Source organism: Rhineura floridana, chromosome 10 (assembly GCF_030035675.1).
Source record: "Rhineura floridana isolate rRhiFlo1 chromosome 10, rRhiFlo1.hap2, whole genome shotgun sequence".
Lineage (NCBI taxonomy): Eukaryota > Metazoa > Chordata > Lepidosauria > Squamata > Rhineuridae > Rhineura > Rhineura floridana.
The window spans coordinates 7,132,425-7,144,762 of NC_084489.1; the positions used below are offsets into that span (position 1 = coordinate 7,132,425).

Here is a 12,338-nt window from a genome sequence, read left to right on the forward strand (position 1 = left end):
CCTCTGAGCATATGTTGAATAGTGGCAACACCTGCAGTCAGCCCAAATAACAGAACAAGACATATGCTGTGCTGATCTTGTTTTACCAGGGAGGCAGCAACTATATTAAAACAGATGATATAGTTCAGATAGTCACTTTAAATATGTTTGATTTACTTTGCAATTCTAGTGAAGTTTCCTGTAGGAAATCATTTTCTTTTGCTTCTGTTTCTGTGAATATGTGAAGTAAAGCAACAATCTGCAACACTAAAAAAAAAGCTCCAAAAACAATTGTGGAATCATTGCACTGACTATTCTGAAGAATAATTTCCAGTGGACACAAGGAGTGTCCCAGTTTGCACTAGATAAAACAGTGGGAGGGGAAATATATTCTAGCCAAATGCTAGGTGTGCTCTATGTTTTTAATTGACCATGCTAACCTTTCCTTAGGTGGAGTAGTTGAAGCATAGCAGGCTGAAAACAGGCATCTGGGGCAGGCAAAGGTTGTTTTCCCAACAGCTAGAGCCATTGCTTAAGTAGCAACATATTGTATTCAGTCTGATTTTACATCAAACTGAAGATTCAGATTCAACTGTTAATGTGCCCAAAATAAAAATAGAGCATAACCTTCAGTTTGAAACAAGAAAGGCTATTTTCACTATCATATGACATTGACCAACAAAAAGGCTTTGAAGTTAATAAAAATAAATTTGACACAGATTTCTAGGATGAATAATGAGAGAAATATGATTTTCTAGCTTAGATTCTCTGTAGAAATAATAGTAACACAGAAAAGAAGCAAAGTAAGAAGAATACCAACAAACATATACAAATGTAATTTTCCATCTTTGGAGATGGCAAGTGTTGCCACCACTCACCATATGCTCAGAGGCACATCTTACCAAATTCTTCCAAGCTTCACAGGAAGTCGATTGGACAGTGAAAGACCAACCCAAATTGTGTTTGCATTTTGACAAATTTGTAGGGCAGTACAATATCTCAGAGAGGAGTTCAGGTCTCCTGCTCCCCAGGTGCATTCACTATAGCTGCCCAATTTCCCTGCTTTTTAAAGTTTGGTAGAAATATCTCTTGGCTATAGGTACATTCTTTTTTGCCTATTAGTGAATTTAGTGAATTTATTTAAGCTAGTTTAACAATCATCTGTCTCCCACAAAAACCAGTTCTCCCATAGAGACTTTTTAGCATTTTCATCCAACTATTTTTGCCATTTTTTTTTTGCCGCAGACATGACACTTAAAGTGGGTATAATGAAATACGGGAGAGGGGAGTAGTAAGAGGCAGTAGGCCTTCCAGGAGTGGCATACCAAGATCTTTAAGGAGGGTGTATGCCTCTGAGGCAGAGCGATGTAATAAGATTAATTGAATTGGTTTAATTACTTTAATTTAAATTAGTAAATACTGCTGCTATAGGGTACGGAGGCGGGTCTCCGGACTAATTTTATTAGGGTGGGTGGCCTGCTGATAAGCAGATAGAGATTGAGGCATGTGCAAGCCGGAGAGGGAGGTGGGGGGCCAAGTTATAGGAAGTTTGGGCGGCAGGCGCTGGAAGGGTGCTGCTAGCAGACCATGCCAGAATAGGGGAACACGGGACAGATGCATTATATCCATCCCATGTTCCGGGTCTGCTCAGAACCAGACGAAAACTGGGGGACGCAAGGTTCCTACCGACCTTCGACTGCTGTTATGTAATGCCAGGTCTGTGGCTCAGAAAACCTCGCTCATCCATGATATGATCTTGGATGGGCGCGCAGACCTGGCATGTATTACGGAGACTTGGCTGGACGAAGCCTCTGCTCCAATTCTTGAGGCCATGTGTCCGCCAGGTTTCCGTTACGCACAGCAGCCGAGGGTGGGAAGGCGGGGAGGGGGTGTGGCAGTCATCTATCGAGAGTCCTTGGTTTTTGCCAGACCTCCCCTCCATAGGACTCAATTTGTTGATTGCATGTACTGGAGGTTGGGCCCAAAGGGCAGTTTAGGGATCTTGCTGGTGTACCGCCCACCCCGCTGCACGGCAGATTCCCTGGCCGAGGTGCTGGAGGTGGTCTTGGCTGTACGGGCATTGTCCCCAGAGCTGTTAGTGCTGGGTGACTTTAACGTGCATGCCGAGGCCGCTCTCACAGGAGCCCCTCGGGATTTCCTGGAAACCATGGCTTCCTGGGAACTGTACCTAAGTAATACTGGGCCCACCCATGTAGCCGGTCATGCTCTCGCCCTAGTATTTGTCCTGGGAGAGGAGAGAAGTGGTCTGAAGTTGGGAGTGATTCACGCCACTCCTGTGTCATGGTCAGACCACTACCTGGTAAATATGGACTTCTCGTTGCCATGCCCCCTCCGCAGGGGTGAAGGACCTATTAAAATGGTCCGCCCCAGACGCCTGATGGATCTGGATGGATTCCTGACTGCGCTTGGGGAATTGGAACCTGCTGAAGGTCGCCCGGTTGAAACCCTGGTGAAGGAGTGGAACGTGGGGATCACCAGGGCATTAGACCGGGTGGCTCCGAAACGTCCTCTCCCCCTGAATAGAACTCAGCTAGCACCATGGTATACACCGCGGTTGCGTAGTCTGAGACAGGAGGTGAGACGACTAGAGCGCCGGTGGCGGAAATCCCGCTCCGAAGATGTCCGGACACAGGTTAGAGCAGCAGTAGCTGCCTACCAAGTGGCAATAAAGGTAGGAAAGAAGGCTTTCTTTGCTGCCTCTATTGCGTCTGCGGAGTGTTGTCCCAGGAGGCTGTTCCAGGTGGTCCGAAGCCTGGTCGGTCCAGTTGCTCAGGAACCCTTGGAACAGTCAAAGGCCTCCTGTGACTTATTAGCAAAACACTTTGCCGATAAAATCGAACACTTACAGAGCTCGATCCCGTGCGCCGTGGACACAGTGGATGAACCAGAGTTGGCCAGTTGCAGGCCGGTAAATTGGGATTGGTTTCGGCTTCTCCCTTCTGAGGAAGTGGACAAGGTGCTTTCATCTGTGAAGCCAACCACTTGTCTTACTGATCCTTGCCCTTCGTGGCTCCTTGTGAGCTGCAGAGAGAAATTGGGCGAGGGGATCAAAGCGGTGGTAAACGCATCCTTGAAAGAGGGTGTGATGCCATCAGCCTTCAAGGAGGCAATTGTAAAGCCCATCTTAAAGAAGCCCTCCTTGGATCCCCAAGTATTCGATAACTTCCGCCCAATTTCGAATCTACCATTTCTGGGCAAGGTCATTGAGCGAGTGGTGGCCAACCAGTTGTCAGCACACTTGGATGAAACGGATTATTTGGATCCATACCAATCGGGTTTCAGGACTGGTCACGGAACTGAAACAGCCTTGGTCGCTCTGGTAGATGATTTGAGGAGGGCATTAGATAGGGGAGAATCCACCTTTCTTGTCCTCCTCGATCTCTCAGCGGCTTTTGATACTGTTGACCACAGTATCCTTCTGCTTTGCCTGGAGGGATTGGGAATTGGAGGCACTGTATTACAGTGGTTCCATTCCTTTCTCTCCGACAGGTACCAACAGGTAGCGTTGGGGGAGGAGGTATCAGACCCTTGGCCTCTCAATTGTGGTGTGCCACAGGGCTCTATCCTCTCTCCCATGCTATTTAACATCTATATGAAGCCGCTGGGGGCAATCATCAGATTTGGGCTGCAGTGTCATCAATATGCGGATGACACTCAGCTCTATCTCTCGTTTAAATCTTCACCAGAGTTGGCTGTGGAGACCTTGTCCAAGTGCCTGGAATCCGTGAGTGGATGGATGGGAAGGAACAAGCTGAAGTTGAACCCTGATAAGACCGAGGTACTACTTGTGGGGGACAAGAGAAGGTTGGGAAACATTGACCTGAAGTTCAACGTGGTGAGTCTACCCCTAAAGGACCAGGTCTGCAGCCTTGGGGTTGTGCTTGATTCCAGGCTGTCCATGGAGGCTCAGATTTCGGCAGTGAGCCGGGCAGCCTGGTACCAACTACACCTCATACGAAGGCTGCAACCCTACCTTCCTGTTCATCAGCTCCCACTAGTGGTACACGCCCTGGTCACCTCTCGTTTGGACTACTGTAATGCGCTCTACGTGGGGTTACCCTTGAAAACGGTCCGGAAATTACAACTGATACAAAATGCGGCGGCTCGACTACTTACGAATAGTCACCGCTGAGATCACATCACACCAGTGTTGTTCGACCTACACTGGCTACCAGTTGTTTTCCGAACCCAATTCAAGGTGTTGGTATTGACCTTTAAATCCCTACACGGTTTTGGCCCAGTTTATCTCACGGAGCGCCTTCAACGCCACCAATTATGCCGCCCAACAAGATTGGCCACACAGGGCCTTCTCTCAATCCCGCCAACAAAAACAGCCAGATTGGCGGGTACTAGAGAGAGGGCATTCTCAGTGGCGGCCCCCACTCTTTGGAACTCCCTCCCACAAGATCTCCGGCACGCCTCTTCCCTAAATGTGTTTCGGAAAGCCTTAAAGACCTGGCTCTTTCAGCAGGCCTTCAGGGTATCCGGGGAGGGTTAATTGTTATAATTGTAATGCCTCCTGCCCAGTTTTAATATTGTTGTTGCAGATGTATTGTTTTTATATTGTATTATTGTATTTTATCAATTGTATTTTAACAATTTTGTAAGTCGCCTAGAGTGGCCATCGGCCAGATAGGCGACGAAGAAATTAAATTTATTATTATTATCATTATTATTATCATTCAAAAGGATGCAGCAGAAAGAATGCCTTCTGGAGAAGCAAGGACAAGGGGCAAGAGGAAAACACATCAGGTATGTACAAAGACATTAAAAGAGCAGCAAGATATGGCAGGGGAGTAGCAAAATGCATTGGGGACAAGAAAAATATGGCAGAGTGTGCAGCATGACTTGCCAGGTGATGCAGCAAGCTATGGTAAAGCGTAGAGGAAAATAGTTCACAGCAGTATGGAAAGGTATTTTGTGAGGGGTATAGCAAGGCATATTAAGAGGCCACAGACAAGTGTGGCAAGGTGTATTTCCTGACTCCTAACAGAGCAGAGCAGAGGGAGCTGTCTCAGTTGGTCTACAGGTGAGGAGATATAGGCAAGCCAGCTTTCAGAGAGCGAGCAAACAGGCAGAGCAAACGAGTTTGACAAAGGAGCTGTAGTGAGGAAAGGAAAGAGGGCTCTGAAGCCGTGTGCTCTAAGCTGTGTGCTCTGAAGGGCTCCATAGCAGCTTGATTGGAAGGGGTGTGGCCTGATAGCTATTGGCTTAAGGGTGTGGCCTGAGAACTGCTGAGGGCAACAAGCAGCAGCTGTGTGTGCTGGGACTTTCATTCTGTTTCCTGACTCCTAACACAGCAGAGCAGAGGGAGCTGTCTCAGTTGGTCCACAGGTGAGGAGATATAAGCAAGCCAGCTTTCAGACAGCGAGCAAACAGGGCGAGCAAACAGGGCGAGCAAACAGGAGTTTGACAAAGGAGTTCAGCAAGGGAGGTCAAGGGGGAGGGCCCTAAAACAAACAAAATTACTAATTCTCCTTGTACAGCGCAGCACATACCAGTGGGACTCTCAAGCTTATCCTGAAGTAGGACAGGACAAAGCACAGGCCACTCCAAAACAAGTAGTTAGAAAGAAACAAAAGGTAGAAGACAGAATGAATGGGAAGGACGCTCCACTGGTTGTGACCTGCAAGGTGTGTGCCATGTTTGTTTTCTTGCCTGAGAACAACATGGCATACATGTGCAACAAGTGCAAGGTCGTGGCATTGTTGGAAGAAAAAGTGAGAGGCCTGGAATGGCGGGTGGCCACACTGAGGACTATAAGAGAAGATGAGGAGTTCTTAGACAGAATGCTGGAACAACAGCAGCAAAGAGAAGTGGAGGTGGAAGAGCAACAGCATGTGGAAGCAGAAGAGAGACTGCTTTGGAGAGGAGCAACAAAGTGGAGGAAACTCCGTGGGAAAGGGTGACAGTTAGGAGCAGAACAGCTAGAAGACACCCTTCACCAGTGGAACTATGGAACCGCTCTCAACCGCTCAAGAGACTGGAGGACAGCCTGTGGTGGAAGAATTACAGGAGACCCGGTGCGACAATGAGCAAGAGGCTGAAGCTCAATCAAGCAGGGGCAATGAAACCACGCCCCACAACAAGAAGAGAAGAGTACTAATAGTGGGAAACTCCCTACTGCGAGGGATCGAAACCTAAGTATGCCGAGAAGATCTGTGGATTCGCCAGGTATGCGGTCTACCAGGAGGACAGATTAGTGATGTGACGGAAGGGTTGCTATCACTCATCAAGCCAACCGACAGGTATCCCTTTCTCCTCATCCATGTGGGAACAAATGATACTGCCAAACAAAGCTATGAAGAAATCACATCAGACTATGAAGCTCTGGGAAGGAAACTCAAGGACTTTGGGACCCAGATACTTTTTCATCCATCCTTCCAGCACTTAGAAGAGGAGTAGAAAGGGAAAGAAAAATACTCCGTGTGAATGAATGGCTACGAAGGTGGTGCAGACGTGAGAGATTTGGATTCTGGGGCCACGGGCTATGCTTCCTGGAAGATGGACTGCTGGCAAGTGATGGGTTGCATCTCACAAGGACTGGGAAGAATGTGTTTGGCCACAGCATGGAGAAGATCATCAGGAGGGCTTTAAAGTGAATCCTAAAGGGGAGGGAGACGTAAACTTGGTGGTAACGACTGACGAAGGCTTATGCACAGCAATGGGAACAGAGAAATCAGCTCTAATAGGGACCAGTAACAGTCCTCAGAAAAAAGTAGTAAGGAAGCCGAGCCATAAATCACATGGTCTTCGATGTCTGTATACTAATGTGCACAGCATGGGAAACAAGCAGGACGAACTTGAACTCTTAATACAGGAGGGAAATTACGACTTGATAGATATAACTGAAACTTGGTGGGATGACTCCCATGACTGGAATATAGCAATTGAAGGATATAATTTGTTCAAAAAGAACAGAAGGAATAAAAGGGAGGTGGAGTCGCGCTATATGTTAAAAATATGTATCCCTGCACAGAAATTCAGGAAGTTGAACATAAGAACATAAGAAGAGCCTGCTGGATCAGGCCAGTGGCCCATCTAGTCCAGCATCCTGTTCTCACAGTAGCCAACCAGGTGCCTGGGGGAACCCCGCAAGCAGGACCCGAGTGCAAGAACACTCTCCCCTCCTGAGGCTTCCGGCAACTGGTTTTCAGAAGCATGCTGCCTCTGACTAGGGTGGCAGAGCACAGCCATCATGGCTAGTAGCCATTGATAGCCCTGTCCTCCATAAATTTGTCTAATCTTCTTTTAAAGCCATCCAAGCTGGTGGCCATTACTGCATCTTGTGGGAGCAAATTCCATAGTTTAACTATGCGCTGAGTAAAGAAGTACTTCCTTTTGTCTGTCCTGAATCTTCCAACACTCAGCTTCTTTGAATGTCCACGAGTTCTAGTATTATGAGAGAAGGAGAAGAACTTTTCTCTATCCACTTTCTCAATGCCACACATAATTTTATACACTTCTATCATGTCTCCTCTGACCCGCCTTTTCTCTAAACTAAAAAGCCCCAAATGCTGCAACCTTTCCTCGTAAGGGAGTCGCTCCATCCCCTTGATCATTCTGGTTGCCCTCTTCTGAACCTTTTCCAACTCTATAATATCCTTTTTGAGATGAGGCGACCAGAACTGTACACAGTACAGTTGAGCTTGGTAGCTCCACCGAGAGTATCTGGATTAAAATTAATGGGGCAAGTAATAAAAGGAATGTGGTGCTTGGAGTCTACTACAGACCACGCAATCAAGGAGAAGATGAGAATGTAACTTTTGAAAAGGAAATTGCCAATGTTTCGAGGAGGCATGATGTAGTAGTAATGGGGGACTTCAATTATCCTGATATCTGTTGGGAGACAAATTCTGCCAAACACGGCCCCTCTACAAAATTTCTGACATGTGTTGGAGATAACTTTCTCCTACAGAAAGTGGTGGAAGCAACCAGAGGATCAGCTAGCCTGGACTTGATTCCAACCAATAGAGATGATCTGGTGGATGAAGTGGCAGTCATGGGAACTCCGGGGGAAAGTGACCACACCATACTTGAATTCTTGATTTTAACAGAAGGAAAAGTTGAGAGTAGCCATACGCACACCCTGGACTTCAGGAAAGCTGATTTCAATAAACTCAGAACAATTGTAAGTACGGTTCCATGGCAAGTGACCCTAATGAGAAAAGGAGTCCAAGATGGGTGGGAGTTTCTAAAAAAGGAAATTCTAAAAGCACAATGGCAAGCAATTCCAACAAGGAAAAAGGGGGGGAAACAACAGAAGAAGCCAATGTGGCTTCACAAAAAGCTTAGAGAGGACCTGAAAACAGAAAAGGACACATACAGGAAGTGGAAAGAAGGCCAGGCCACAAAGGAAGAGTACAGGCAGGTATCACGGAATTGCCGGGATGGTGTCAGGTAGGCTAAAGCGGAGAATGAGCTGAGGCTAGCGAGGGATGCTAAAAGCAACAAACAAGCTTTCTTCAGGTAAGTCCATAGTAAAAGACAGAGAAAAGAAATGGTGGCACAGCTACTCAGTGAGGATGGCAAAATGATAACAGATGACAAAGAAAAGGCAGAAGTGCTCAATTCCTACTTTGGTTCAGTCTTCTCCCAAAAAAGAGTCTATGACCCTCCCGGGAAACATGCAGTGGAAGGGACAGGATTGGAGCTTGAGATTGATAGACAAATGGTCAAGGAATACCTAATCACTTTGAATGAGTTCAACTCTTGAGGGTCCGATAAACTGCATCCTAGAGTATTGAAGGAACTGGCTGAAGAACTCTCAGAACCGCTGTCTATTATCTTTGCGAAATTGTGGAGGACTGGTAAAGTGCCGGATGACTGGAGGAGAGCTAATGTTGTCCCTATCTTCAAAAAGGGCAAGAAGGAGGAACTGGGGAACTACAGACCAATCAGCCTAACATCAATCCCTGGAAAAACTCAGCAGCAGATTATAAAGCAGTCAATCTGTAAGCACCTTGAAAACAATGCAGTGATTACTAGGAGCCAACATGGATTTATGAAGAACAAATCCTGCCAAACTAATCTTATCTCATTTTTTGATTGGGTAGACTTGTAGACTGTGGGAATGCTGTGGACATAAGATATCTCGACTTCAGCAAAGCTTTTGACAAAGTGCCCCAGGATATTCTGATTAGCAAGCTAGCTAAATGTGGGCTGGATGGAACAGCTATCAGGTGGATCCACAGTTGGCTCCAGAATCGTACTCAAAGAGTGCTTATCAATGGTTCCTTCTCAAACTGGGCGGAAGTAATGAGTGGGGTACCACAGGGCTCGGTCCTGGGCCCAGTGCTCTTCAACATTTTTATTAACGACTTGGATGACGAGGTACAGAGCATGGTTATCACATTTGCAGATGATACAAAATTGGGGGGCATAGCTAATACCGTGGAAGACAGAAACAAACTTCAAAGGGACCTTTCACACCATACATCTATTCCACTATTTTGCCACTTAAACAGTCCTGGCTTCTCCCAAAGAATCATGGAAAGTATAGTTTGTTAAGGGTGCTGAGAGTTGTTAGGAAATCCTTATTCCCCTCACAGAGTTACAATTCCCAGAGTTCTCTGGAAAGAGGCACTGACTATTAAAACATCCTGATAATTGCAGTTCTGAGGAAAATAGGAGTCCCCTAACAACTCTAATTATCCTTAACAAACTACACTTCCCAGGATTCTTCACAGGGAGCCAGGAATATAGTAGTACCTCAGTTAACAAATGTGTTCCTGGACATTACTTCTTTAACAGGAAGTTTGGTACCAGAGGTGGGAATAACATGGAAAGAACAGGGATAGGTTCCTACACCTGCTCACAGATGGTGGGCGCAGCTTCAGCAGGGGCTTTAAAGGGCACCTATCCAGTACCCCCCTCTCCTCCCTCCTCCTCCTCCTCCTGTCCTTCTCCTCTTCTGAATGTATTGGATCCTTACCTCTCTAGCCCTGGGAGAAAGTAAGAGATCTCTTTAATGCAAAGCAAAGACACAGGCTGCTTAGTTTCACCTTAAAGCAAAGGCACAGGCTTGAAAGGCTTGAAATCCCTAATGAAGCAAAGCTGGTCAGTTTTTTAAAAAAGCCTTCCTTAAAAGGGGCTTCTTTTTCCGGGAGGATTCATTAACTGAGGTATTGCTATAGTGGAATAAATATATGGTGTGAATGTGGTTGAAGACTATAGGGTAAATGTTTGAAGCCATGGGTGAAAGAGCACAATAAATTAACTCAGGAAGGGGGTTGACAAAAAAAAAAGGTCTAAGTCATAAGGAAAAAAGAGGAGAAAAGATTAATTATTCACATATTGCTAGCAGGTGTAACTTCTTAATTGTCTTCAAAGAGAATGACCTAAAGAGAAAAATAGTTAATTAAGGTTTTAGTGGGTTTGGTATGCACAGTGAGAGCCTATGTGATATAGTCTGAAAGAATGGAGGGCATGGAGCAGAGAGGCCCAAGTCAAAGGATGCTCTCAGCCATCTTAGTCCAGTAGTTTTCAAACTGTCTTCCAGGAATGCTGGGGTTCCTTAATAAGGATACTATGACTCTTCAGGCCTAGTTAACTGCTCTAATAATTCCTGTCTGCTATTACAAAATCTAGCTACAGATCACTGTGTCTTGGATGCTTGTAGGGAAATTCTTTTATTACTTGTTCTTACAACTTTCTAGGCACAGAAGATCAGTAAAGATAAATGGATTTAGATTAGTTTAGACCAGTGTTTCTCAACCGGTGTGCCTCCAGATGTTGTTGGACCACAGCTCCCATCAGCCTCAGCCAGCATTGCCAATGGTCAGGAAAGATGGGAATTGTGGTCCAACAACATCTGGAAGCACACTGGTTGGGAAAGGCTGGTTTGGACTGAGGAGAGCCAATGAGAAGATTGTCAAGATCAAGAAGATAGGAAATATCTAAAACCTGGATCAGGGTTTTTAGCTGCAGCAATAGTTAGAAAGGAACAGATAGAAACTAGCAACTGGTAATGAAATCTACTAATAGTAAAAAAAAGGCATCAGTTGCATGAGGTACCTTAGAGTTCCACTTTGATAGTATGTGCTAACTGTACCTCTTCCTAGCTCCTTCAAGTAGCATGACTTACTCTAGTTAACAGCAGTTGACCCACAGTTGCACAGCTAGCATGGAAAATCCAACAACATTCACCTTTCTAGACCTCAGTGAGGAGTAACAGCTATAATGATAGTTATGGGGATCTGGAAGAAAATGCATAAAATTGTGAAACATTGAGGTTTGAAAGTTTTGCCATCATCTTGTGATTTCTTTAAAAATCCAAAATACTGTTGGAATGTCCACGGTTTTTATTCAAACCAATACATGTTTGAAATTGATGAACATTTAGCCTGACTGTAGCACAATGGACCAAGTGCTGGACTTGGACATGGGAGACCTGGGTTCAAGTCTCCCCTCAGCCATGAAGCTCCCTGGCTGGCCTTAGAAAAGTCACAATTTCTCACCCTAAACTACCTCACAGTGATGTTGCAATCATATGTGGAAAAGCCTCTGTGCATTGCCTGTCCTAAACTCACGGATCCAGGTCAAATGATTTGGGGTTGCTTAAATCTTCTCTACAAAAGGATATCAGCATCAGCATTTTTAGTTAGAGCAAGACATACCTGACAGTGAAAAACTGATCAGTCTTCTGCTTCCCTGACCCTGGACTGAATCTTCATTGGTGATACTTTTAAAAATCTGCTGGAAGGAGAAAAATAGCAAGAGGCCTGCCATCAATGCTTTTGCTTTTCTTTCCTTTTTTTAAAAAAACAGTATTACCTAATAACTATGATCCCCATAGTCACAATCAAGAACAAATCAATGACAAGCATTCATTAGGCAGCTATTGATCAAAACACTTCTTTGATAAGTTAATGTTTTTACCAGTAAAGGAGAAACATAGGCCACTGAGAGTTTCTTCTCAGAGAAGGGGAAGACAAAGCAACAAATTACTGTAATCTTATCAGTATATTTTATAAGTGCAGATAAAAAGAACATTCTCTTATCATACTGTTTGTAAACAGCACTTATTTATTACAGAAAAAAATAGATGTACTTGCCAGGATACCATGGCCTAATATTTAGTTTGGAAGTAGCTGTTTCTGTTAACCAACGGAAATATAGATTCCTATACTACAATCAGATAAAATATCTAAGCTACAATTCTGCAGAGCAGCACTTGTAGTGCCCTTTTCGAAAAAGATGAAGCCAGCAGGTTTGGGCCATGAGAAGGCATAAGGTTTATTCTAACGTGCAGCTAGACACATTTTGTGCAGTGTCAAAAAAAATTGTGCAGTGTCAAATACGTGTTTGTGCAGTTGAGCATATGGGATTGATAAGAA

The 12,338-nt window shown here is 45.1% G+C and overlaps 1 protein-coding gene across 9 annotated transcripts in view; it reads right to left on the bottom strand.

Annotated features, from left to right (window-relative positions):
* Positions 1-12,338, bottom strand: part of HECW1 (HECT, C2 and WW domain containing E3 ubiquitin protein ligase 1) — a 349,770-nt gene that overhangs the window by 153,449 nt on the left and 183,983 nt on the right. For 8 of the 9 annotated variants that reach the window (XM_061586865.1, XM_061586862.1, XM_061586856.1 and 5 more), the window contains one exon: positions 11,619-11,697. In XM_061586865.1, coding sequence (XP_061442849.1) covers positions 11,619-11,697 — 79 coding nt within the window. The remainder of the gene's footprint in view (positions 1-11,618; positions 11,698-12,338) is intronic. The other variant, XM_061586857.1, reaches the window with a different exon arrangement.